This window comes from Gossypium hirsutum, chromosome D04 (assembly GCF_007990345.1).
Source record: "Gossypium hirsutum isolate 1008001.06 chromosome D04, Gossypium_hirsutum_v2.1, whole genome shotgun sequence".
NCBI lineage: Eukaryota > Viridiplantae > Streptophyta > Magnoliopsida > Malvales > Malvaceae > Gossypium > Gossypium hirsutum.
The window spans coordinates 39,212,928-39,240,185 of NC_053440.1; the positions used below are offsets into that span (position 1 = coordinate 39,212,928).

At 35.6% G+C, this 27,258-nt stretch overlaps 1 protein-coding gene and 1 long non-coding RNA gene across 7 annotated transcripts; one reads left to right on the plus strand and one right to left on the minus strand.

Annotated features, from left to right (window-relative positions):
- Positions 1–2,011: 2,011 nt before the first annotated feature.
- Positions 2,012–19,020, minus strand: LOC107898454 (uncharacterized). The gene is made up of 3 exons (XR_001684407.2): positions 18,900–19,020; positions 2,376–2,523; positions 2,012–2,265 (listed from the first exon to the last, which is right to left on the minus strand). It is a non-coding gene; the product is annotated as an uncharacterized lncRNA (long non-coding RNA).
- A 364-nt stretch (positions 19,021–19,384) lies between these two features.
- Positions 19,385–25,984, plus strand: LOC121216160 (uncharacterized). 6 transcript variants are annotated; one of them, XR_005912190.1, is made up of 6 exons: positions 19,385–19,667; positions 19,762–20,029; positions 20,167–20,205; positions 20,744–20,854; positions 23,337–23,432; positions 23,738–25,978. XR_005912190.1 is itself a non-coding variant. In XM_041091493.1 (5 exons), exons 2-5 carry the CDS (start codon positions 20,540–20,542, stop codon positions 23,850–23,852), a joined length of 411 nt encoding a protein of 136 aa, XP_040947427.1. In that variant the 5' UTR covers positions 19,385–20,029; positions 20,167–20,539; the 3' UTR covers positions 23,853–25,984. The 6 variants fall into 6 exon arrangements, 1 of the variants encoding a protein (XP_040947427.1); XR_005912187.1 differs by having other exon boundaries at positions 20,167–20,628; positions 23,738–25,975; XR_005912189.1 differs by having other exon boundaries at positions 20,167–20,628; positions 20,744–23,432; positions 23,738–25,981.
- The last annotated feature ends 1,274 nt before the right edge of the window (positions 25,985–27,258 follow it).

Here is a 27,258-nt window from a genome sequence, read left to right on the forward strand (position 1 = left end):
TTTTGTTGGAGAGTTTACTGCAACAAAGAGATGTATTTTACTTCATCGCGTGACAACAGTGCAATTCCAAGCTCTTTCTGTTGAATATGACTCCTATTTCAGTCAAATTTGAGAAATAATATTTCAGTTAAACTCTGTTTATTTGTTTCAGTCAAACTCTAATTAGTCTAGATTATTTTATTATTATTTGAACTATGAATTTAGGCCATAAATAGGCTCTTTTACAACATTAGAAAATACACCCATTAGAGAATAGAACTCATAACACATTTAGAGAATTTTGTATTTACGTTTTGAGGGTTCTTTATTTTCGGGGTTTAATTTTTATCTCTATATTTTATACTCTTCGTTCTTTTGCCATTATAATAAAATTATTTTTACCCGTGGTTTTTTTATCCTCTTTGGAGGGGTTTTTTCATGTTAAATTTGTGTGTTTAATTTTTCAATTTATTTCGCTATTTTTTTTACTTGTTGCTTAATCGGATCGATCCCAATAAGTGGTATCAGAGCTAGTTTAATTTTCATAAATCAGCCCATTCAGAGATGGCATCAACAAGGTTTGAAATTGAGAAGTTCGATGGTGAGACAAATTTCAATCTGTGGCAAGTTCGGATGATGGCAATTCTAGTTCAAACCAGCTTGAAAAAAGTTGTTACTGGGAAAAACTCTGAGAATCTAAATCAAACAGAATGGGAAGAGCTTGATGAAAAGGCCTTGTCTACAATCCAGTTGTGCCTCACGAATACGGTATTACAGGAGGTATTGATGGAGAAGACCTCATCTGCCTTGTGGAAAAGGTTAGAAACTCTTTATGCGACTAAGTCTCTGGCTAACCGTTTAGTGTTGGAACAACGTCAATTTATGTTTTGCATGAACGAAAGTGAGCTTCTTAGAGATCACATCAGTCAATTCATTACTCTTTTAAATGATTTAAAGAACGCTAAGGTTCATATTGACGATGAATATCAGGCTATGCTATTATTGTGCTCTTTACCCCATTCATACAAGTCTTTTAGAGAGACCCTGATTTATGGCAGATACAAACTCTCGTTCGAAGATTTGAAAGGTTATTTGTTGAGTAAAGACAAAATCGACAATGAGTTTGGTTTGGATAGCAAGGAAAATAGGCAAGTTTCCGTTTTGGTAGCATCAAAGAAATGAGACAAAAAGTGTCGCTGTTGTAAAAAGTTAGGTCACGTCAAAGCAAATTGTTATAAACTGCGAAATAAAAGAGCTGCTGAAAGTAACGAGGAAGATGTAGTTGGTGCTAATTTGGCCGATGAAAGCGGTGATGATTTCTTATTAGTGTCAACGAGCGATAACTCCAAGCTCAGGTCCGAGTGGATCCTAGATTCGGGATGTTCTTTCCACATGTGTCCTAATAGAGAATGGTTCTCCACATACAGTTCGGTTGAAGGTGGAGTTGTGCATATGGAAAACGATTCATCTAGTAAGGTAATTGGTATTCGTACTATTAAAATTAGGATACACGATGAGACAATTAAGACACTCTCAGATGTTAGGTATGTACCTGATTTATTAAAGAATCTCATCTCATTGAGTATTTTAGACTTGAAAAGATGCAGAATCAACATCGAGTCGAGTGACATTAAAGTATATTGTGGAGTTCTCGTTTTGTTAAAGGTAAAAGATGCAGAATCAACATCGAGTCGAGTGACATTATTTTATTATTATTTGTTCTATGAATTTAACCTATAAATAGACTTTTTTACAACCTTAGAAAGTACACCCGTAAGAGATTAGAACTCATAACACATTTAGAGAATTTTGTGTTTACGTTTTGAGGGTTCTTTGTTTTCAGGGTTTAATTTTTATCTCCATCTTTTGTACTCTTCGTTCTTTTGCCATTATAATAAAATTATCTTTACCCATGGTTTTTTATCCTCTTTGGAGGGGTTTTTTCACGTTAAATTTGTGTGTTCAATTTCTTAATTTATTCCGCTATTTTTTTTTACTTGTTGCTTAATCGGATCAATCCCAACACTTTCAAAACACTGAATTAATGGGACAGGATAAACACAAAAGTAAAAAACAGGGCCAACAAGGCAATAAATTCAAAATAAAAATATTACTTATTTCTCCGGTTAGGAAAAAACAGAGTAACAAAACAAGTAACTTAGCACTTTCTGTCGCCGCTGCCAAGCTCGGGATGTTACCCTTTCTCTACATCTTTTGTTGCTTTTCTGTTCGTCTTTCTTTGCCTTCTTTCGTCCTTGGTTTTTTTTAATCCTTTCCTTTATTTCACTGCAAAGTAGGTTAACAACAAATATTCCCATTAATACACAACATAATACATTTCAAAATCAGCAATGACAAGAAAAGATGAATTTTATATGTGAAAAAAAACCACACACCGGAGAGCAGCTTCCCTTGCAGCATCACGTACGTTAGGTTTCTCACTCCTCTTCTTTTGTATAACCTATAACATGGAACCAAAAATGGATCTAAATTAGGGCTTCTTGTGGTATGTCTCCTCTTCTTCACAGCCTCTTGGGCAATGTCCTAAATGCATGCAAACAACATGAAAGTAAATAAGTAAGAGCACATACAAACAATAAACTATGTTGCTCCATTTTTTTTCTTGAAGCATCCATGTCCTCTGAATATCTAAACATAAGTATAAAGATATGATCCTCCAAATACATGATAAAACTTTAAAAGATTTGAAATTGTTAAGGGATGAATTAATTAGTTGAAATGGGTTTAAGTTCCGTTAATTTCTATTAATTTTGTTATGCTTTAAGATAATATGCAACGCAGCTTTTAGGGTAGGGGGATTTTAATGAAACAAATTGTTTTAATCTGCTAATGCAAAATAGTGTGTTTTAGCTAGCCTTGTAACTATTTTCTTTTCTTTTGTTCCACGTGGCAATTCTTCTCTTCCATATAACAGAATCAGAGGGAAGGAGATACACATATTTGTGAGTCACCAATTAATTAGAAAAGATCCTAGTCTCTCTCTCCTCATTTCTATTCTACTTCTTCTCTACTTTAATTGTTTTTCAATTTTGAAATCATCACGTAACAAAGGTATCAAAGTTGGGCGTTTCTCATAGTCGGAGATGGAATTTCCACACGTTTGCAAAAAGAGGTCACTTATTTGCAGTAAAAAGTTACAAAGCTCCATTCTGAGTTTTCTCAGTTGGACAATCGCATTGGGAACAGATTTAAGGAACTGAAAGAGGAATTTGGTGCTGAGGTCTGAACTCCAAGGTAACCTGCATAGGGTATTCAAGTAGTATTTGGGCAAAATTTCAGCATTTAACAAAGGGAAATGAGTGATGGGTAGCCCTTCACTAGGATTTCCTCCTAAGGATCCCATGTTTCCACCGCAAAGGATTGATAGTGGCTCTCAACATTTAGGTAACATAAAGGTTAGTTTTTCGTAGCCAAGGAGGTACCTATGAATGTTAGAATAAGGGTGGTTATGTTGAACCTAGAAGGAAGGGCCCTAGATTGGCATCACTTTTATGCTGAAATGTAGGGTGGGTTTCAAATGCTGGAGTGGGAGTCCTATGCACAAATTTTTCAAGACCCTATGATGGACTTAGCAATTCTTAAGCATGTAGGGTCAGTGGATCAGTACCATGACTCTTTCATTAGTCTGCTAAACCAACTGTATTTACTAGAACCATATGCCCTTAGCATTTTTATCAGCAATTTGAGAGCAGAAGTGGGACAATATCTACAACTTTTTAAACCCACAATATTGATGGAGGGTTTTTTGACTACTAGACAGGTAGAAAAGCCATCCTCAATGGCTCCGCAAAACAAGGATTATTTACTAGATGGGGTGCTCAAGTTAGAACCAAACTACCATCTGTCTTGAATTCCAATGCTCATAAGGGGTCAATTTCTTCACCATCATTGAGTTAGGGTCTGTCCATAGGGGATCAACTGGAACCTTAGGGTTGTCTCAAGGAGCACCTAGGTCTCTATCTCCTGCTACGATAAAGGATAAGAAGAAGAAGGGACTTTGTTACTGGTGTGGAGCAAGATATAGTCTTGGTCACATGTGCAGGAAATTCAAGTTATACCAATTATTATTAGAACCTATTGCAGAAGGTGATACTGAGGAATTCCAATAATGTAATGATCTGTTAGAAGATTTGAGCTTAGGGGAATAACCTACTTCTGGCCCAATGTTATCTTTACATGTTATAAAGGGTTTTCAAAGCATCCATACCATGAGGGTAGCAGCCAACATTGATCATACCAGGGTTATTTTGTTACCGATTCTAGTAGCACTTACAATTTCATAAGTGCTAAGCTAGTCAAACAGCTGTCACTACTAGTGAGCCCTATCTGCAAATTGAAAGTAACAATGTCCAATAGAGCCACATTGATAGCTGGGGAAATCTGTAAGGCAGTTTAATGAAAGGTGCAGTTCACTGAATTCTATATTGATTTTAATGTTTTGCCCCTCAAAGAGTGTGATTTGGTTTTGGGAGTGTAGTGGTTGTTGTCCCTAGGAACCATCACTTGGGAGTTTAGTTCTCTAATCATGAAGTTTGTGCATAAAGGATAGACTTTTTTCTTGCGTGGTATTCAACCTAGGAATCTCCATTTAGTAGAAGGTTCTCAGAGTTCCAAGTGTTTCTCTTTGGCAGGAGGACCTCTAGGACCTTATGCCAACTAGTGTCTACTCTAACACATTCATCTCTAGGGCCATGATAGTATCTATTCCTAATATTTTACAGCCCTAGTTGGAGAAATTTCAGGACATATTCCAAGAGCCTAAAGGACTACCACCTCTTAGGCTTCAAGACCACAAAATTCCCTTGAGGAATGAGGTTGTTGTGGTGAAGCTGAGACCTTATAGGTATCCTACTGTAATACCCCGAAAATTTCTACAGTAAGAAAGTAAGATAATATCTCTGATATAGTAAAATAAGGAAATAAAGTGATAAAAAGGGTAATTTTGAGTTATGCCAACATTGGGAAGTATATTATGACATATTAATTCAAGAAAGGATTAAATCGCAAAAGTGAGAAAAGTTTTGTTGTTCAAGAGTAAATACTCAAAATTTGAGGGGTTAAAGTGTAAATTGAAAAATTTGAAGAACCAATGGTGTAAATATTTTAAGGGTGGAATGATCTAGAAACTAAGGAAAATGGATGGATTAGGACCAAATTGAAAAAGGTGAAAATTTTTGAGGGACTAAATTGTAATTTTACCAAATTAAGTGATGACTCAAGAATAGAATTTTAAAAGATCATAAAGGGCAAAATGGTCAATTAGAAGAGAGAGAAATCTAGAAGATAATGATGATGTTGGAGATATTTTAGATTAAATAAATAAATATTAGTTTATTAATATTTTAATTTGATTTTTAAATGATATTTTATTATTTTATTATTATTTTATTTAGTATATATATAAGAAAAGGAAGATGAAGAATCATCATCAACCTCCCATGCATTCCAACGTAATGGGAGAAAAGAAAGAAAGAAACTTTCTTTTCTTTACAATTTGGTCATTCCACAAAAAAATTATCATTTTCACCTAGAAATCAAAAGAATTTCCTTAGCCATCAAGAGAGAGAAATAACAAGAAGACTATGGGGAGCTATAATATCAAGTTAGATTCAATTAATAGAAGCTGGAGGAGAGAGAAAATCAACTTAAAGGTTGAAACCAATAGGACAAGGTAAGAACATCAAGATGTGAACATATTTTTAAGTGTGATATTATTGAAAAAGCATGGAAATGATGTTATAGTAGAGTTTTCTTATAAAAGGTCTTATGTTTTTGATATATTAGTGAAGGAAAATAAGAGAAAGTGATGGGAAATATTATAGAGAAAGGGAATAAGAGTGTTATAAACTTAATAATCAATATTTTGCACTAAAACAGTTTTGGACAGCAGCAGTAGGTTAACTTTGAAAAATCACCATAAATTGTGAAATCGAATTAGAGAATGAATAAAAAATTAAATTAAATCTTATTGAGTCTAGTTTCTCATAGAAGAAACGATATAAGCAATGGAATTGTAAATCATGAGATATAATAAATTTTGTGAGACAAGGTCAGAATGAATTTGGGTTCCCCTATTCTGACTTTGGAAAATCATAAAAAATTGAAGAAAAATCATTATGGACTTAAATTTATATGTTTAAAATCCTGAATGAGTCTATTTTCAATATAAACAAATAGAAATATCATAAAAATTCTTTACAAAGAGATAATTAATTTTTAGTGAAGAGGGGTTGGAACTGTTAAGCAGTGAAACAGAGGAAACTTTAAAGAATAAACTGTACTTATTGGCTAAACCAAAAAGTCTAAAAATTTTATGGTAAGAAGATATGTGAGTCTAGTTTTAGAGAAAATTTTCGGATCTCAATTCGGAGTTCTGTAGCTTAAGATATAATTAATTTAGTGACTATATATATATCAAGGATGTGGAATGGAGTGGAAGATGAGGAAAAATATATGTGAATATTCAGCTAATATGAGTTTATTTTAAAATAGCTAATTTACATGTTTTAGATTCGGGGACTAAATTGAATAAAAGTAAAATTTTAAGGGTAATTTTGTAAAAATGTCAAAAATGACCAAATTGCATGAAATGAATTGTTTTATTATAAATTGAATGAAATGTTAATTTAGATCAAGATTGGGTGGAAATTCGAGGAAAATAGAAAATTACCAAAATGTCCCTAAATTTTAGTATTTCTGCAATTTAGCCCGGTAAGTTCGTATAATGTGAATTATATTCTTAAATGCTTGAAATATATTTTTCTTGATGTGAATATGATTTGGATGTTTATTGTATGATAATTGATGAAGTATTGATATTCTTGATGAAAAGAGAAAATAAATCCCGATTGAATGAAAGAAAAATTCGATGGATCTCTGAAAGGGAATTGACGGTAAAAAGGATCTAGCCCGGACGGGTGATCCTATCCTGATATAGCTCTCCCGAAGAATATGTGGAAAACGGATTTAGCTTGGACGGGTAATCCAAATTAGGGTCTGAATTTAGCCTAGACTGGTAATTCAGATCTAAGCTCATTAGAGTAATTGTCGTTGTAAGGGATTTAGCCTGGACTAGTAATCTCGACAATACTCTATGAGTTTATATTATAGGGGATTTAGCCTGGACTGGTAATCCCGCTGTAAGGATGAGGTTCGCGGGAGTGTGCTCTCTGAAATGGAAATGTGCGCACATGAATATGAATTGACAGACCCGAATTTGTACACTAAAAGTGTACCTCTGAAAATATATCGAATTTTCAAGAAATTCAACTGGATAAATATGGAAAATAATAAGGGTAATAGAAAACATGTAATTGAATTATTATTGGAAATATATTATCGAATTTAATACCAAGTTTGGATTGAACGCAGGATTGAGTATAGTTGTTCAGTGCCAAAGGATGAATTGACAGATAAAACCATAACTGGGTTTTGGCATTACAAATGTAAAGGATGAATTAACGACAAATTATCCAAGTAAACCGAGGTTCAGCATTTGTTGCGAACTTTCGTGTTTACTATCTGTTTAGCTTTCATGAGCTTAAGTTCAGCCTTCGGGCTTCTAAAAACGATGTACTCATATTCGTAAGTCGTTCTTTGATACAGAAAGAAACGATAAAAGACTTATGTGGTTGAATTGAAAGATTTATAGATTATTATTGGTATTGATCTAAAATAAATGTAACCATTGATATTTAAATGATATAACGGGTAAAGTTCTGAAGTGAGATAACATGAGTTTGAAATGAACTATTACCGGTATGTACGCGAAATTCATGAAAATGATGGTACATGAAATATCGAAATAATGAAATGAATGATATGTATCATGACATATAAATGTATGATTATCTTTAATATGCTGATACAAGAAAATTATGCATGATGAGGTTATATGTAATGTGTGCAAGTACACTAACCAGTGTTGTTGCTTGATGCTTAGGCAAGTACCAAGCTATTGGTTGAATAGTAATATGATTATTTAATGGAAGCATTGAATTGATACGTATTTGAGGGAAAATATGCTAGTGTTCATGAAAAAGTGGTATGGTTTAAATTATGCAATTTCTTATGAAATGACTTATCATGTGATCAATTCGGAAAAGCCTTTACTTAAATGCACTAGCTTGTGACTATGATTGAATGATATGTTTATGACTTGTGTGTCACGCATATGGAATAAGTGTGGAAAGTAAAGAAATGCAAATGAAAATAAAGAAATTATGAAAAGTTAAAGTTATATAAAGTCCTACTAAGTTTGGGATAATATGTAAGTGATACTGTGAATTTATTCACCTTGTGAGTTGATGAATATAGCTTCATGAGTACTATGGTATTAATTTTGGATGATTTGATTCTGGTTATAATGGCATGTATAAGTTAATTTGGCCAACGTTGACTCATTAATGTTTTGATTTTGGTTGGTTTCAAATATGAATGCTAGATGAAATGAAATGTCTGAAAATTAATTTGTAAATTTTGGTAATGCTCCGTAACCCTATTTCAGCGACGGATTCGGGTTAGGGGTGTTACACCTGCGATACAAAAGAATGAAATTGAGAGGATGACCCAAGAAATGCTACAGCCTGGCATAATCAGAGACAAAAATAGTTCTTTTGCTTCTCTCATGGTAATGGTGAAAAAGAAAGATGGCACATGAAGAATGTGTGTAGATTACAAGCATTTGAATTAGTTAACAATCAAAGATAGATTCTCAATTCCTACCATTGAAGAATTATTGGAAAATTAGGGAAGGTAGTGGTGTTTTCCAAGTTGGATATTAGATCAGCCTACCATCAGATCAAGATGTAGGAGCCTGACATCCATAAGACTACATTTAGGACACAGGAAGGGTGCTACGAGTTTCTAGTTATGCCATTCGATATCACTAATGTCACATCTACACTTCAGGACCTTATGAAATCTATATTTAAGCCTCTTTTAGGAAAGTTTGTGCTAGTTTCTTTTACGATATACTTGTCTATTTTGTGACCTAGTAGGATCATTTAGACTATCTAAGGAAGGTGTTTGACATCCTAAAGGCTCAACAACTCTATGCAAAGAAAAGTAAGTGCCATTTTGGAGTTGAGCAGGTTGATTATTTGGGGCACATAATCTCACACGGAAAGGTAGCTATGGATAAGTAAAAAATAGACAATGTAAGCCTTGGAAAGTTTCTTAATCACTTAAGGAGTTAAGAGGGTTCTTAGAGTTGTCAGGGTACTATAGAAGGTTCATCAAAGGATATGGGTCTATAGCCAAACCATTGATTGAATTGTTAAAGAAGGAAAGTTGGAGTTGGTCACCTCAAGCTGATCAGGCCTTCATGTCCTTGAAATTTGCTTTGAGTTTTACACCTGTCCTTGCATTGCCTAATTTCCAAGTAGAATTTTACATTGACAATGATGCAAGTAGTACCGGTATGGGAGCAATTTTACAACAAATGGGCCACCCCATTGCTTATTTCAAAAAAGCCCTGGGCATTAAACATCAATCCCTCTCAATATATTTAAAAGAGATGTTAGTAGCCTTACTAGTTGTGAAAAAGTGGCATTCATATTTGGTAAGGCGTCATTTTTGTATAAAAACTGACCATCAGAGCCTGAAATTTCTTTCAAATAAATAAGCCATTACCCTCTTCCAACAACAGTGGACTGTAAAAATGTTGGAATACGACTTTCATGTGGTCTATAGGAAAGGAAGTACCAATGTGGTAGCTGATGGGTTATCTAGACATCCTACTACTGGAGAAGGGTGGTGTTGGAAATTAAGGAGCACTTTTATAGTTTCTAATTTACTGAGCAGGGTGTAAACTTCATGGCAACAAGATTAGAGGCTCAAGAACCTTTGTGAAACACTACAACATCAGCCCTCATCTCATCCGAAATATGCTTGGGATGGTCATTTTTTTGAAAGGAAGGGAAAAATTATTATGGGATTGGATTTGGCACTTAGAAAGGAGTTGTTCACCTACTTTCATGAATGAGCTGTTAGTGTCACGGGGCTAGATCTTTCGTCTCGCAATCCGTACAACCTTAGGCAATCCGTTTATCTAAACTCGCCTAAGTCAGCCTTTACTCATGTGGGGATTCCTTTAGAAGTCCTCCAAGGAACAAATTTGTATAGCGGAAGTGATTTATGTAAAAAGAAGAAAAAAAAACAACAGAAAAGCGCACACAAAGTGTTTGAGTAAATGCTCTCAATAATCTCTTATTCACAAAGAATAATGAAACAATGAATAGAGTGGGTACAAATGAGGGGGAAGCTCTCTATTTATTGTTGGGCTCCCCAAAACTGACGGTCAAGATACATTTACATTGACGGACGAGATTAACCATATCCATTGATTTTATGGATTTACAAGATATGTCATATCAAATTTAATCTAATCTTTACAATATATGATTCTATCAATCTTCTAAAATTAGTTACCAAAATAGCCTAAGTTGCCATATCTTTATTATCGGGCTAACTAGGCTTCAATTTGACAGGTTTCTCCAACAGCTTACTGAATCAGGCCAGTTCTTGTGGGGCAAATGATCCCTATCTACACAATAGACCTCCAATGGATGCATTTGGTGTGATGGTCACGGGCTTTGATCTGTGGCCCGTGACACTAGGGGCCATTCAGGTACTCACGCTATTAGGCATAGGATAGCCAATAGGTTCTATTGGAAAGGGATTAATATTGATGTCAATAAGTGGGTCAAATAGTGCATAGTGTGTCAGCATTGTAAATATGACACTGCTGCTTAGCTTGGTCTCCTTCAACCCTTGCCTATTCCTTCAACCCTTACCTTTCTCAAAAAGGAGAGATACAATCTTGATGGTTATTGATCGACTGACCAAGTACGGTTATTTTATAGCATTCGCTCACCCTTATACTGTTGCTACTGTGGCTACAGCATTTCTGGATAACATTTATAAGTTGCATAGGTTACCTGATGCTATTGTGTCTGATAGGAATCGAGTGTTCGCTAGCTCATTTTGGCAAGAGATGTTTCGAAGGCTTAACACTAAAAATAAGCCATCTACAGTTTTCCACCTAGAAACTAATGGGCAATCAGAAGTACTCAACCAATGTCTCGAGGGATATTTATGTTGTATGATAGTTGAAAGACTTAGGGATTGGGTTTATTAGCTCTTACTGGAAAAATGGTGTTACAACTTTAGCTACCACTCTGCCATTCAAACCACTCCTTATGAGGCTTTATATGGTCAACCACCTCTCCAACACCTCCTTTACTTAGTTGGATATTCCATGGTCAATAGTGTGGACTGTAGCCTACAACAAAGAGAAGTTACTCGAAAGTTGTTCAGGTACCACCTTAAACGTGCCCAAGACCGTATGAAACACTATGCAGATAAGAAGAGAAGTGACAAAAGCTTATTAGTAGGTGACTGGGTGTATTTAAAATTACAACTCTATCAACAACATTCATTGAGAAGGGTAAAATAATCAGAAGCTTTCTTCAATACTTTTTAGACCATTCTTGATTAAAGCTAAGGTTGGTGATGTAGCCTATACCTTGCACCTGCCCCTTGGCACTAATATCCACCCAACTTTCCATATTTCTCAGCCCAAATGTCATGTTGGTCACCAACTTGTCTCTGCCACAGTGCCACCTACTGAGCCTGAAGGTATGTTATTAAAGGAGCCATCTCAAATTTTGGATCGTCGAGTCACCAAAAAGGGTCACTAAGTTGTCACTGAGGTCTTGGTGGAGTGGACAAACTCATTTCCAGAATATGCTACTTGGAAGGTTTTGTCTATCCTTAAGCAACAATATCCGGACTTTAATCCTTGAGGTTAATGATCTTTTGATGGGATGAATTAATTAGTTGAAATGGGTTTAAGTTCCGTTAATTTTGCTATGTTTTAAGTTAATATGCAATACAACGTTTAAAATAGGAGGACTTTAATAAAACAATTCGTTTTAATCTACTGATACAAAACGATGTGTTTTAGCTAGCCCTATAATAATTTTCTTTTCTTTTGTTCCACGTGGCAATTCTTTTTTCCCATATAACAGAACCAGAGGGAATGAGGCAAACATGTTTTATGAGTCATCAATTAATCAGAAAATATTCCAGTCTGTCTCTCCTCATTTCTATTATGTTTCTTCTCTACTTTGGTTATTTTTTAATTTTAGAAATCATCTCATAATAGAAAATCAGGTTAAACACATATCCATATCCAACACTCACATCCAATTTTGAGAGACATAAAATAATCATTCTTTGATATTTCTCTAACTTTTATTAGATAGATGATAGGTAAAATGATATGCCCAACCTTGTTCAATGTTTTCTGTTTTATTACCAATAGTAATATGCAGTAATAAATCTGACTGCTAAACATGATCTTTGCTCTCAAGTTATGATCAAATATACTTCCTTCAAATGACATTGGAAAAAGAAATGGAATGCAAATTTTTGAAAGAAATTTAGTTTTACACAAATGACACTGGCTTTTTTTATGTTGATTCCTATGTTACAGGCCAAGGTGCAAAGCCCGTGACCATCGCACAAAATTCTTCTCATTGAGGTCTATCAATTAGATGAAGATCACTTGATCCATGAGAACTGGCTCAATTCAAAGAACTATTGAAAAAGCCTATCTATTTGAAGCCCATGAGGCCCAATGAAGTAGATATAGAAAGTTAGGCTACCTTGATAAATAGAAAAACTAATCTTAGAAGATTCCGGAGACTAATATCTGATAAGATAAGATTTGATTTGATTATGTAATCTTGTAAATCCCTTAATTGTAGGAATATGCTTCAACTCATTCGTCGATGTAAATTTAGCTAGACCGTTGGAATTGAGGGAGCTCAACTATAAATAGATAGCCTTCCTCTTGTGTATTATTTTTTTGTGGCTATTTTGTTCTTTTGAGCATTCTTTTAGCTTGAGTTGCTTTCTCTATGTAAATTGGTGCATTGGAGGAATTCTACAAGAATCTTCACTTTCTGGGAGTTAGGTTGACTTAGGTGTATTTGCGAGACTAATTTTTTAACCCCGTGACAATTGGTATCAGAGTTTGGGTTACGAAGGCATAGTTGAGATGTTGAAAAAAGTTACCGATCAGAGTGAGCCAATAGAGACCCATGGGAGGGCTAGAAAAGTAGATCGATTGAGGGACATTTTGTCGGCTTTAGAAGGGCAAGTGGTCACTCGAGAAGTCTATTGAGGATGTGTGGGAAACATTAGAGAAAATTGGGCGAGGACTCACATAAGGGTTGCAATCCATGAAGAAGTAGCTTAAGGACTATGTGCGGGATTCTCTCTGTTTTATAGAGAACAAGTTGACGAGACAGAACGATACTTTCGAGGCTGTGGTGTCAGCTTCAAATCAAGAGATCGCTGAACTTAAAAGGGAGCTCAAGATTTCCAAGGTTTTCTTTGTTAATGGAATGTTGGCTTCGAGGACGAAGCAACAAGCAAAGGATGTTCCCAAACCAAAAGAATTCAAGGGGGCAAGGTCTATGAGAGAAGTAGTTCTTTGGGTAATGGAGCAATAATTTCGAACAATGAGCATTGAGGATGATGGTACTAAGGTAAACATTGTTGCCATGTATTTCACTAAAGTTGCTTTGTTATGATGGCATCGTAGGTCCACAAATGTGACACGTGGTGAGACTGAGATTGGGACTTGGGTGGAGTTTCAAAAGGAATTCAATGCACAGTTTTACCTTAAGTATGCCGAGGATGAAGCTCAGAAAAAGTTGCAACGACGTACACAACGAGGCACAATTAGTGTAACATCCCGCCCAACGAAGTGTAGTACTTGAGTATTATTAATTGAACTAAGGCTTATAGTGTGACTTTCGAGTAAGGAAATGGTTAGAATTTTAAGTACTTAAGGTCTACGAATGTGCCATTGGGCGAAGCCCTAATTAGGCAAGCTCTAAAGTTTGGCGAATTCTTCAATGGAGAATATGGTGCCCCAGCAGATAGATGAAAATAGTGAGTTCTATTGTTAAACCCCTAGTCTGATAAGAACGAGTAATATATTGTTATTTTATTCTTTGATTAAACTATTTAGTTGGCTTAATGAGGACTAGTCAGGATTGGACAAAGTTTCTAAATATGAAAGGACATGCATTTAAGATGAAAGAGAAAACTATTAGTCTTGGGTATCGAAGAAAAGTTAGTGGAAGGAAATAAGCTTGTCCACTAAGTTTTCCTTTTCTGTGCACCTATATAAAGCCAACTTTAGCTTCCTAAACAATAACTATAATTTCTTTGGCAATTCATACTTCTTTTCAAAATTCTCTCTACGTTTTTTAGGAAGCGTTAAAGCCAAAGCTTGTTTAAAAGATTAGAGTTCGTTTTAATCAGCTAACTTCACTATTGTGAAACTTGGTAAATAACGATGAAACTCTAGCTGTTTTTGTGATTTTTTTATGGGGCCTTAAGGTTTCATGCTTTAGGGACAAGCTAGAGATTAAGGGAAGGAAACTTCTAGATTCTAGGTTTCTTGATTAAGTGTTATTGAAAGCTTTTAGTTCTTCTGAAAAACATGATATGATAAGTTAACTATTTATGTTATAGCTCAAGAAACTCTTGAAAGCTCTCGAGAAAAAGACAAGGGATTTGCTGTTTAGTCTCCGCTGCATCTGTTGGTGAGTTCCTTCATACCCTATATGTGTGTTGTACATGTCTAGTTCGATGTAAGTTTGTCTGTCTGATGAAAATTTTGACTTTGCATGTTAGTATAAGAAATGAAAGGGTCTTACTTCATGCTGAGTCATTACCCACTTTACTCTGAAAAAGGAATCATATGGTCAAAAAAAAAGAAGTGAATTCATGGCATTGCCTTCATTGTAAAAAGCATTAAACTGACAGATCGAGATATATTAGTGGCATCATATAGCCTTTGATAAGGTAAGTGTAATGCAAACCAAATTAGCAAAATGTAACAAAAGAAAAAAAAAAGGAACGAACGATACAATCTCTGAACACGGACTAGGATTTTTGGCTAGCACAAAAGAGGTTGTCTGCATGAATGCATGGGCATTGTGTATGCACCAAAATGATTCCTATTCTATTAAAGTCTGTGTAAGTTTGGTATTCATCAATAGGCAAGCTATATGAAGTCAATTTGTGTGGTGTATTCGCCAATGGGTGAACTGTATGTTCCACTGAGTTGGGAAGAGTCATCATATCTGTGTGGTGTATAAATATCCTAATGGTCCCTATAGAACTCACTAAAGTTTATGAACTTACTCTGTTTATCTTCCCTTATCTAGAGCACCAAAGAAATAAATGAACCTTCAAGAACTAAGCCAGATGATACATACTATGTGAGGCTTCTAGTGATTTTGTATTATTTCTTTGGTGGTCTGGATAAGGGAAGATAAATAGAGTAAGTTTATCTTCAAGAACTAAGCCAGAGGATACATACTATGTAAGGCTTCTAGTGATTTTGTATTATGCATGACAAATGATGGTGGCATCAAGGCTTGAAATTTAAATAAAAATATTTTATAACTAAAATTTGCATTTGTTAAACTGTGTTCTTTTCTTAAATCCTTGTAATGAAGTTTTATGTTTTAAAAGTGTTCAGGTCCTTAAGCTTAATGTTTTATATATTTCTGCTAGTATAGACCTAACTGCTTTTTTAAACCTAAGGTTCCACCAATTACATTTCTGTACGGAAAAGATTTTAAGGCTGTAACACACCATTCTTGGATCCTTCTTAAAGGTCAGGAATGGGGCGCTACAGTTAGGGAGTATGTGTGGGAGTTTAATAAACTCATGCTCTAAATTTCTTATTTGAACGAAAAGGAATCATTTTTCTCCTTTATGGATGGGTTGAAGCCATGGGTGAAGCAAGAGGCGAAACAAGAGTTGCAACGCCGAGGAGTCCAGGAACGTACCAAAGCCATGACAGTAGCAGAGTCCTTAGTTGAATTTGTCCTGAAGAAAGACAGATTTGAGTCTTCCAAACCTAATAGGAAGTGTAATGCTAGGTGAGACCATGAGGAAGATAAAGAGGGACATAGCAATGATAGCAATGGTAGTAGTAGAGACGGTGGTAATAAGAAACCACGAAGTGGGAAATAGAGACCCAACAACCCGAATGAAAAGGGGAGTAACATAAAATGCTACCTTTGCAAGGGACCGCATATGATTAAAGACCCAAAGATATATTTGTTTTTGGCTGTCAAAGGGAATGATGAGCTAAAGGAAGTGCCCATAAAGCTTGGTGTGATCTTGAGTAGAGGTAATGCCAAGAGGGTCAAACTGAGTGGTAAGAAGTCAGTGAAGTGCTTCTTTCCTTATGGTCTACATAGGATGCGAAATTTTTTAGAGCGAGTTAAGCATCCTACGACTAGTAAAGGGAGAAAGCGGAGCCTAATAAGAAGAAGGCATCGAAGCTTAATTCAATGGTACTCACTCCTACGAAGAGGAATAACATGGAGGTGGGGTTGATATTTGCGGACATTAACATCACAGGTCAGAAAAGGATTGCTCTTGTTGATATAGAGCATCATACTTATTCATATCGGAAAAAGCTACGAGGAAACTTGGTCTTTTGATTAGGAAATCAAATAAGAAGATTAAAATGGTAAATTTTGAGGAGGCCCTAATTATGGGAGTAGCTCGAGGCGTGGAGCTACAAATCGGTGAATGGAAGGGTAAGGAAGATTTTGAGATAATCCAGTTAAATGATTACAATTTTATGCTTGACTTGAAATTCCTTGACAAGATTAAAGCGGTTCTTTTTCCTTAGGTTGATTAAATTCATATAGTTAATGGTCTGTTATCACGAATTATTTTGTAGGTGAATCGAGATATGAAGGTTGGAACCAATGTGTTGTCGATAATCCAGCTAGCCGATGATGCTTCGTATGGGAAGATAATTGACTCGGTAGATTGAACTGCTAAGAAAGCCCCTTTGGAAATACTAGTGGAGCATGAGACCACTGTGAGGCCTGTATGGTTATCAGTAGATCTACCACTTATGGGAAAGGTGGGTTGTGCATCAAACTTTGGGGGAAAAGTGGTGATGTAAACTGGATTGTCGGGATGAGTAAATGCTACGAGTAAACTATATTTCGAACACTTTGGTAGTGTTTTACATTCTAACTTGTTGGCTTGGTGAAAACATATGGGCCCTTTCAAAGTTCTGAAGTGGGAAAGTTGAGGGACGTATAGACCGGAGCTGTTGGTAAAACTCAAGGTCAACCTAGTGTTCAACGTGGGCATGCAGAAGCCCAATTGTGTGGATCACGCAAATCCAGATCTAGAAAAATCACAATGTGGGCAAGTGAAAGTGTTAACTTTTTACGAACGATATGTATGAACGAGTGAGACGTTTCAAGTTAAGAGCCAACAGAAGTCAAGGTGATGGTTTCGAGGGGTAGGACAAGCCAATAGTGAGAATAACTGAGAAAAAGCCAAGGCATCGAGAAAATTTCAAGGTGAATCAAGTTAGTGTCATTCCAAGAGCACAATGAGGGCGTTGCGAAAATGGGTGGTGAGAATGTCACGGGTCAAGGTGCAAAGCCTGTAAACATCGTACAAATGCATCTTATGGAGGTATATCAGTTAGATAGGGATTATTTGACCCACGAGAACTGACCCGATTCAAAAAAACTATTGAAAAAGCCTATCTATTTGAAGCCCGAGTGGCCCAATAAAGTAGATATAAAAAGTTAGGTTATATTGGTAAATAGGGAAACTAATCTCAAAATATTGTGCAGAATAATATTCGATAAGATTAGATTTGATTTGATTATGCAATTTTATAAATCCCTTAATTGTAGGGATATGCTTCATCTTGTCCGTCGATGTAAATTTAGCTAGACCGTTGGATTTGAGGGAGGTCAACTATGAATAGAGAGCCTCCCCCTCAGTTGTAAATCATCCATAGCATCCACTGTATCCTGTATTCTTTGAGAGTGAAAACAATTAAAAGCATCTATTCAAACGCCTCTCATGCACTGTCTTTATGCGACTATTATGTTCTTTTAAGCATTTTTTTGGCTTGAGTAACTTTCGCTATATAAATTGGTGCCTTGGAGGAATTCTACAAGAATCTCACTTTGTGGGAGTTAGGCTGAGTTAGGCATGTTCGAAATGATAGAACTGCCTAAGACCGCACAGATTGCGATACTAAAATTCTAGCCCTGTGACACATATATATGGTTGTCTATGTAAGTTTTGATGGCTTTAGATGGTTGTGGAAGTACCTTTTACATTTTGAGTTGGAAAAGAGGAAGACCTAAACAAATTCATACAAGAAAACTATTCATTACCAAACTAACAACATAACAATGACCACTTCAAATCGAATTCAATTTGAAATTTACCTAAGAATCGACTCGAATGAATTTGATACCTTTCCCGAGGCATATCTTGGCCTCGCTAAACCAGCGAAGCTAGGTCTTGACATGCCAACATGATAAGAATACAAGGTTGGCAAAACCAAATTACAAACTTTTGGCAAAATGGAAGAATGCCCATAGAATACAAATAATCTTTGCAAGATAATTTTTAACCGAACTTGATATACCCGCATATACAAACTCTAAAAACCCACTCTGATTATCACATGATGAACATTCTACAAGCCCAATGCCAAAAGTAACTAAATTAATTTTCCACTTTCGCATCTTATTAAAAAGTAAGTTTTAATTTTTCATGCAAATTAACATGAAAAATATAACAGAAAGATATGTAAAAATATTAATTTCATGATTTAATTTTAATTAAAATAAATAAGAAGATAAATTAATAATAATTTAATCAAGTTGACATTGAAGACAGATCACGAACCTCAATTTTTTTTTCAAGAAATTAAATATATGAGTTTTTTTAAATGAGATTGCTAAGTCATGATTTCCAAATGATTTTAAGAAAAAGATAGGAAGAGAGAATGAGCATACTTGAGAACCATGGCTGCAATTGGTGGTTTGATCCTTTAGTGCAGAAACCCTAACGACGACACGCCGCTATGAAACTATCTATATAAGGATCAAACGACCCTTGAATCTATAATCTATAAACTTTTTTCTTTTCTAATTTGTTTGATTCTAGAAAGAAAAGTAAAATGTAAATATACTATTTGTTTTCAACTTGAGATTGAATAGGTGTCCTTGTTAGTTAGGGCTAATTTAATATTTTTTTTAAGAAATGTTTTTAAAAGTTGCTGTGAAATTTTTTTAAAAAGTGCTTTTAAAAAGTTTAGTTTAAGATTTCTTTTTTTGAATAAAATAGTTGGATTATTTATTAAAGAAACACAGCCAAAAACAACCAAAAAATATAGTGAAAAAACGGACTAAGAAGCATGGCCCAATCCAGTTGAACTCAAGTGTTGCTCTAGAAGCATCTCTTCAACATTAACAATAGCATTAATTAAGCACTACTCCTGATGCACATTGGAAAACAACAAAATATAATTCATTATCCTTTCAATGCACCAGATGACTTCTACTTTCTCCCCTTCCTTCTCACGTCCTCTGATTCCTCTGATTTTCTAGGGAACTCATCTCATTCCTAGCAAATGAATATCTTAGTCGATCACGCTCCACTGCCATTCGTGCAAAAATAGGAATCCCTGATCCAAATTCCATTGTTCCTTTCTACGCAAACCTTCAATTGCAAGCAAATAAGCAATCTCATTTTTCAATCGATGCCCAAATAGAGAAACACAGGTTTGAAAGCTATTATTCAGATCTTGACAATCAATAATGTAAGCTTGTATTTCTGATTTATCTGTCGATCTACTCTGTATTTTTTTAATAACAGATCTCACATCACTTTCAACCTCCACTTCCCTAACTTTCATCGTCACACCCAACAGAAGTCCCTAGAAACAAGAAAGCCTCGGCTTCAAATGCAGAAGCTATATTTTGATTTAGAACATATCTGACTCCTAATATCTCCCCATTAGAATCCCTTACTACAATCCCCGAGTAAGAACTGTTATTGGTTTTGTTGAAAGCCTTATCAAAGTTGATTCTGACAAACGGAGTTTGCGATGGCCTCTAGATTTCATTTCCTATCACACTCACGGGTAAAGTTTTTTCCAACCTATCTAATTCAGCAATGTAACTTTTTATAAAATTAACAATTTCTGAACTAGATCTTTTTTTCCGTTCATGAATCCATTTGTTTCTCTCCATCCATAAAACTCAAATTGTGCATGTGAAGATTCTGCAATGGCCTATGGTATTGGAATCAAAGTACCAGGTAACCCAATCCGTAAGGCTCATTTCATCCCCTATCTTAGGCCAACATACATTTAAATATCTCCATGTATCCCCTGTAACAAGACACACCCTAAACACATGTTTGCGAGTCTCCACTAACGCTGCACACTTTGGACACACAACCTTGTTTATTAACCTTCTGTACTGTAGATTACACAAAGTAGAGATGTAGTTTTTACAATATTTCCAAATTGTATTAAGCCCTTATAATTTCTTGTAAAAAGACATATATTATGTTTGCTGCTGTAAATGATTAGGATCACCCGATAAAATTAAAAGCATTTTGTAAGCACTACGGATAGAATACTCACCAGATGCCTCCCTTTTCTATAACAAAAAATCATCCTGAGGATTACAAGCCAACAGAATGCTTAAAATATGTTATGCATCAGTCATACTCAAGGTACTTCTAATAAGTTCTTCATTCCAAAGCCTAAATTGTTTAACAATAAAATCAGCTACCATAATTGAATCTGGAATAGTACTAACAGTTTGAATTTTGTGATTCTCTGAACCAGGCACCCATGTAGCTCCAATAATTGGAGTTCTTTCCCCATTCCCAATTCTCCAGCACATCCCATCTTGGAGTATCCCTTTGGTAGCCCAAATACTCTTCCAACTATAGGAAGGTAGACTCCCTAACCTTGCATTTATGAAATCTATTTCGGGATAATACTTAGCTTTCAACATACGCGCAAGTACTTTGCAAGAACTTCACAAGAATGCCCTCTGTTTCTTTGCAAAGAGAATTAGGAAGTAGAAAGCAAGCCATAGTATAGGTCGGGACTGCTTGTAAGACTAATTTTATAAATATTTCTTTACCTCCTTGAGATAAGAGTCTTGTGCTCCAACTATCAATCCTACATCTCAACCGATCTTTAAGTAATTGAAAGGCCTCATTTTTTCTGTGACCCACCATGTTAGGGATGCCCAAGTACTTTTCGAGATTTGTTGAATTATGAACCCTTAGAATTTGTGAAATAATCTCACTAGACCGGTCAAAAGTATTAGAGCTGTAAAAAGCCGTAAAATTTCCATAATTCACACATTGGCCCAAAACTTCCTCTTATTCCTTTAGGATACCTTTCAACATATTTGCACCCCTAATTGAAGCCTCTCCAAATAGGATACAATCATCTAAGAAAAATAAATGAGAGATCTTCGGACCACGTCCACTAACTTTGGCTTCCCCCCCCCAAAAACACCTTCTCTTATATCTAATCTCATCAAATAAGAGAGAACTTCACTACAGATTAAAAATAAATAGGGGCTTAAAGGGTCCCCTTGTCGTAAGCCTCAGGTAAGTTTAAAACTTTGGCCCTCTATACCATTAATCACCATAAAGTACGATACAGTGCTAATGCACTGCATAATAAAGTCTACCCAAGTCGAGTCGAAACCCATCTTCAGTATCATTTTTTCTAAAAATGCCCATTCCACTCGATCATAGGCTTTGCTTATGTCCAACTTTAGTGCAAGTGAACCTTGTTTGCTTGTTCTTCTATGCTTGAAAGAATTAAAAATTTCAAAAGCTAAAAGAACATTGTCGAAACTGTTTTTTGAAAAACAAAAATTTAGTTGTCGAATTTTAAAAATAAAAATTGGAGTCGCCACCGATCCTTTATTAAGGTGTGATCGGTTCACCTTAAAAATGATTTTGGTCTACGAAATTTGAAAGAATGAGTCCGGGAGTCAGTTACGCACGAGGAAGGGTTAGCACCTTCGTAACGCCCAAAATCGGTACCAAATTGATTGTTTAATGTCTTGGTGTCAAAAATTTGAAAAGAGTTTAAAGAAAACTTTTTATTTCATGAATGAATCAAAATAGTAAGATATTCTTATTTCAAAGAAATAAAACACCACACTCAGTGAGTTAGGGCACAATGTTTTTAAATCTTTAAAATACCCGAATATTGCCTTTTGCTTTTGAAAATTCTTATTTCGAGAAGAAAATGTCATGACCAGTAAGTTAGGACCCAACATTTTTGAATTCCCGAGAATAAGCTTTTATTTAAAATTTGCGAATTTATTGCAAAACGAATACTTGGCTTTCTAAATTCATCAAAAAATAATCGCAATCCAGTAAGTTAGGACACGATCTTCCTCAAGAATCATGAATGCCAAATATCTCGAAAATTTATGAAATATCATGATTTTAATACTTTAATGAAACCAGAATATATATTTTCTAAAAAAGCATGTCAAAAAGTTAATGTATAACATGTAACTTTAATATGAATTACTTGTATATGTACGATATGTATATAAAACAATGGAATATATGGAACAATGAAAATGTTTATAATAATTTTAAAAAATGTATATATATACTATAAAAGATGAATATATGCTTTAAATTATAAAATATGGAAAGCATGTGAATATTTTAAAATGTGCATGTATATGTTTGTGGAAAAAAACTGAAGAATAATATATAACAACATACGTATATACATATTTACAAAAAAGAAAATTTGAAAGTAAAATATAAGAGTACATATATATATAGAAATTAGGGAATAAAATTGAAAATAAAACATATGAATAATATATATATAAACGTATACTAAAAAACATATGTGCACTATATAAAACCTATGCGCATGTATATACAGTAGTAACGATAATAATACTAATGCTATAATATAATAAAAACAATAACATTAAAAAAAATTAAATAGTAAAACAGTAAAAAATGGACTAGATTGAATTAAAGATGAAAAAATGGAGTGGATTTGAAAATAGACAAAAAAAACCGATTTGAATGCGCTAGCAATGACGGAGGACCAAAAGGGAAATTATTCCTGCCTTCCTAAACGCTGCGCAACATGGGACCGAATTGAAACAAAATTAAAATGGGTGGCTAAATTTAAAAAAAAAACAATAATTGGGTTTGATTGAAACGCGACGCAAGAAAAAGGGACTGAAAACGCAAATCTCACATCTAAAGGAAAAGCGCGGACCCTGGGACCGGGTCGGGTGAACGCGCGAATTCCCCAAGACCAAACGGCGCCGTTTTGATAATGTTATTTAAATCAAATTTTCCCTAAAAATAATTTATAACAGAATGGAAAAAAAATAAATAAAAAAAACTCATGTGCACTCTGCTAGGGTTTATACCCTGCCCTTTTGCACCGCCGCTCAACCGCGCGCCGAGGCTCTGATCGTGACGGAGGTGGCGCCGATTCGGCAACTACAGCGAAAGAGGTGAGTTTCCCTTCCCTTTTTGACGTTTCTCCTTTCTTTTTTTTTTAAAATAACATAACAGAGGAAAAAAAATAAAATAAAATCAAAATCAAAATAAAAGAGAAAATCCCGATTCACCTTAAAAGATCCTTGTATTCTCAATGTTTCTTTCAATTTTTTGGTGTATTTTTCTGTTGTTTTTTACACTGAATCCCCCTATTTTACAAATTTTCATCGGCTTTTAAATAGCCGAAAATCAGAAAGAAAAAATGAAACAAAGATCCAAAGAAATCTCTTCTGTTCGTGGCTTGTGGTTTTCATGACAGGTGTGCGACGACTGCAGCAACGTGGGAAGCGACGTGCTGCGATGGAGGCGCGCGAGCGGCACGATCTGCGGAGGTGGTTGTGGCTTGCGGCGGTTGGAGCGGGGAGGCTACCTAGGGTTTCTGAAATTTCTTGTTTGGGTTAATGTAATTGGGCTGAATTTTTGGGTTTAGTCTGTAGATGGGTAATTGGGCCTGCTATGTTTTTATTTTATATGGGCCTGGGCAGAAAGTTTGGGTATTACAGCTGCCCCTCTTTGCTCGTTGTCGTGTAATGGGAATAGAGCAAAGACTAAAACACCCAATTATGCCCGGTTTTACTAAGCCTCGACTTCTTCAGTGCTTTTCTTCTTCAGGTAGCCTTATTCCTTCCTACTGTTTTTTCAGAGGTATAGGAACTGGTGCTCCAATCTACTCCACTGGAATGTCTGGGAGATAGGATTCGCATGCTGTAGCTTCAAAATTTGCTATCTTTAATCTGCTCCGCTGCAACTTTAGGGAGATAAGACTTGTAGCTTCAATTTGTTATGCTAAAACTTAAAGGTAAATCTGATGCGATCTGCTCTACTGCAACTTCAGAGAGATGAGATCTGCGGTTTTAATCCACTCCATTGCAACTTCAAGGAGATAGGATTGGTTACTTTTGTCTGTTCCACTGCAACCTCAAGGAGATAAGACTTGTATCTTCGATCTACTTCACCTACCAGTATGGGAAGAAAAGATCTGCTTTTTCGATCTACTTCACGCCAATACATGAAGACAAGATCTGCTATCTTCGATCGATTCCACTGCCGACCGAGGGAATAGAATTACTGGCTTCAATATACTCCACTGCAACCTCAGGGAGGTAAAATCTGCCATATTTGATCTGCTCCACTACTGCTTAGGGAGATAAGATCTGTTTTCCTCAATCTACTTCGCCACCAGTATTGGAAGATAAAATCTGTATATTTGAAACACTTCGCTACTGATATAGGAAGACAGGACCTGCTATCTTTGATCTACTTCACGCCAGTACATGAAGATAAGATCTATTTTCTTCGATCTACTCCACCACCAGTATGGGAAGACAAGATCTACTTTTTCGATCTACTTCACGCCAATACATGAAGATAAGATCTGTTTTCTTCGATTTGCTTCGCCACCAGTATGGGAAGGCAAGATCTGTTATCTTTGATCTACTTCACGGCGGTACATGAAGACAAGACCTGCTTTCTTTGATCTGTTTCGCCACCAGTATGGGAAGACAAGATCTGTTATTTTTTGATCTACTTCACGCCAGTACATGAAGACAAGATCTGCTTTCTTTGATCTGCTTCGCAACCAGTATGGGAAGGCAAGATCTGGTATCTCTGATCTACTTCATGCCAGTACAAGAAGACAAGATCTGCTTTCTTCGATCTACTTTACCACCAGTATGGGAAGGCAAGATTTGGTATCTTTGATCTACTTTACGCCAGTACATGAAGACAAGATCTACTTTCTTTGATCTGCTTCGCCACCAGTATGGGAAGGCAAGATCTGGTATCTCTGATCTACTTCACACCAGTACATGAAGACAAGATCTGTCTGCTTCACCACCAGTATGGGAAGGCAAGATCTGGTATCTCTGATCTACTTCACACCAGTACATGAAGACAAGATCTGTTATCTTTCAACCTGCTCCACTGCTGCTCAGGGAGATAAGGTTTTATGATTCCACTGACCTGTTCTCTGTGGAACGTGAACTATATGATGAGCCTAATTATGCCTAGTGATTAGGATGTCATGATCATAATGAATCCAATGCTCCTAACTAGACATGTATGAATGACATTTGAATGAATGCAGAATGTCATGAAAATGATATATTAACGCTTGAGTTATTATTACTCCAAGTTTATTAAGGTTTTATCGCTAATGTGCTATAGCGCCCTTTTGCTCGACTGGCGAACCCAATAAGCACTTGACCAGATTGCCCCCACTGTAAACCTCCAAGTTTGATCCACTGGGATGCAAAATTTGTACCATCTTTTCCCGTTGTAACCCAAGAGTAAAAGATTTGGCCTTTTCTCAATCCTCTGTTATCACAATTCAAGGATACAAGATGTGAAACTTTTTGGTCTCTTACACCATTCCCAGGGTGTTGTACCAAATGCTTATGCACAAATGAAGAAATCTTCTCCAAGAACAACTTCTTCTTATTATTCGGTGATCATTGCTTGCTTGTTCATTGAAGCTTTGTCACCAACATGACATCTTGCCATTTTATTCAATTTAGACAAGAGAATTCAAAGGGATAGTCTTAATTTAGACTCTTCTTTATCAGATTTCCAACCTGGTGCGTTCTAAACAATAGTCCTATTTGAGGTTCCTATATTATTTAGAAACTTCTAGAGTAATATGCAAAACTTCCCTTGTGAAAATTTTATTAGTCCATTAATCATTATTCTATTGCAACGTGCTTGCAAAAAAGATCATGGACAAGAATTGAGTTGGTTCTGAGCATAGTTCGAAACGAATAAGTTGTCAAAGATAATAAAGATGGATAACAAAGAAATTGATTTTAGGAATGCATATATTGGAAATGAATGAAGTGTTCCCAGAATAACAAAAATAGTATAAGGATTAGGTGCCCTAAATATCACAGCTTGAACTTTGCTATACAGACTTTCTTAAAACCATTCTGAGTTTAACATGTGTTTAAGAGATCTACAGTACTTTGTCGATGCCCTAAAATGTCGCTTACCCTTTCCTATTGATTCAGGTATAGCAAGACCACTGCATGCCCCATGTTGAACAATATTTGAGCTATTCCAATAATCTCATGCCACATTCTGATCAATATTTGAGCCGCCCTTTTCGGGTTTTCAACTCAAATCCCCTTTGGTCTAAGGCGCCCTTTGCGGGTTTTCACCTTAGCCTCTCCATTTTACTTTTCCATTTTTCAGTTTTCATTTTCACTTTTTCATTTTTCATCTCATCATTTTTTCGACTCAAAGTGCCCTTTGCGGGTTTTTATCTTGGTCATCTCATTCTTTAAGCGGAGTATTTCCTGACTGAATCTGAGTTTACAGGACTTTGCAGGTTTTATCATCCATCTCGCTCAAAATCAAAGCTCCTTTGGAAAAAGAAACCTTCTTTATAATCATAAGGTTCATCTCAATTTGGCATCCGCTTCCCTCCAAGATATTTTTTGTAAAGGGAGGATCTTCAACATTTGGTCACCCTCGTGGGATTCTCTAGGATGAACCTTTTGTTATAGGCTCGCATCATTCATTTCTGGTACATCTGACCGTGATGAATAGCTTTTAGTCTTCTTCCTTCTATCAAGTTCAATTGATCACATTGCGATTGGATCCGTTCTGCTTCATCCAACTTGCTCAGCCAATACCCGGAGAGAAAGAATTTCAACTTCAATAGAAAAAATCGTGATGAACTAAAGAGAGAGACACTACTCCGGTAGAGTTTTCACTGCATCATTCATGATATTAATCTTGAACATACTGCAAATTTCTGATATCGTGCTGTTGTTCAGATTGCAA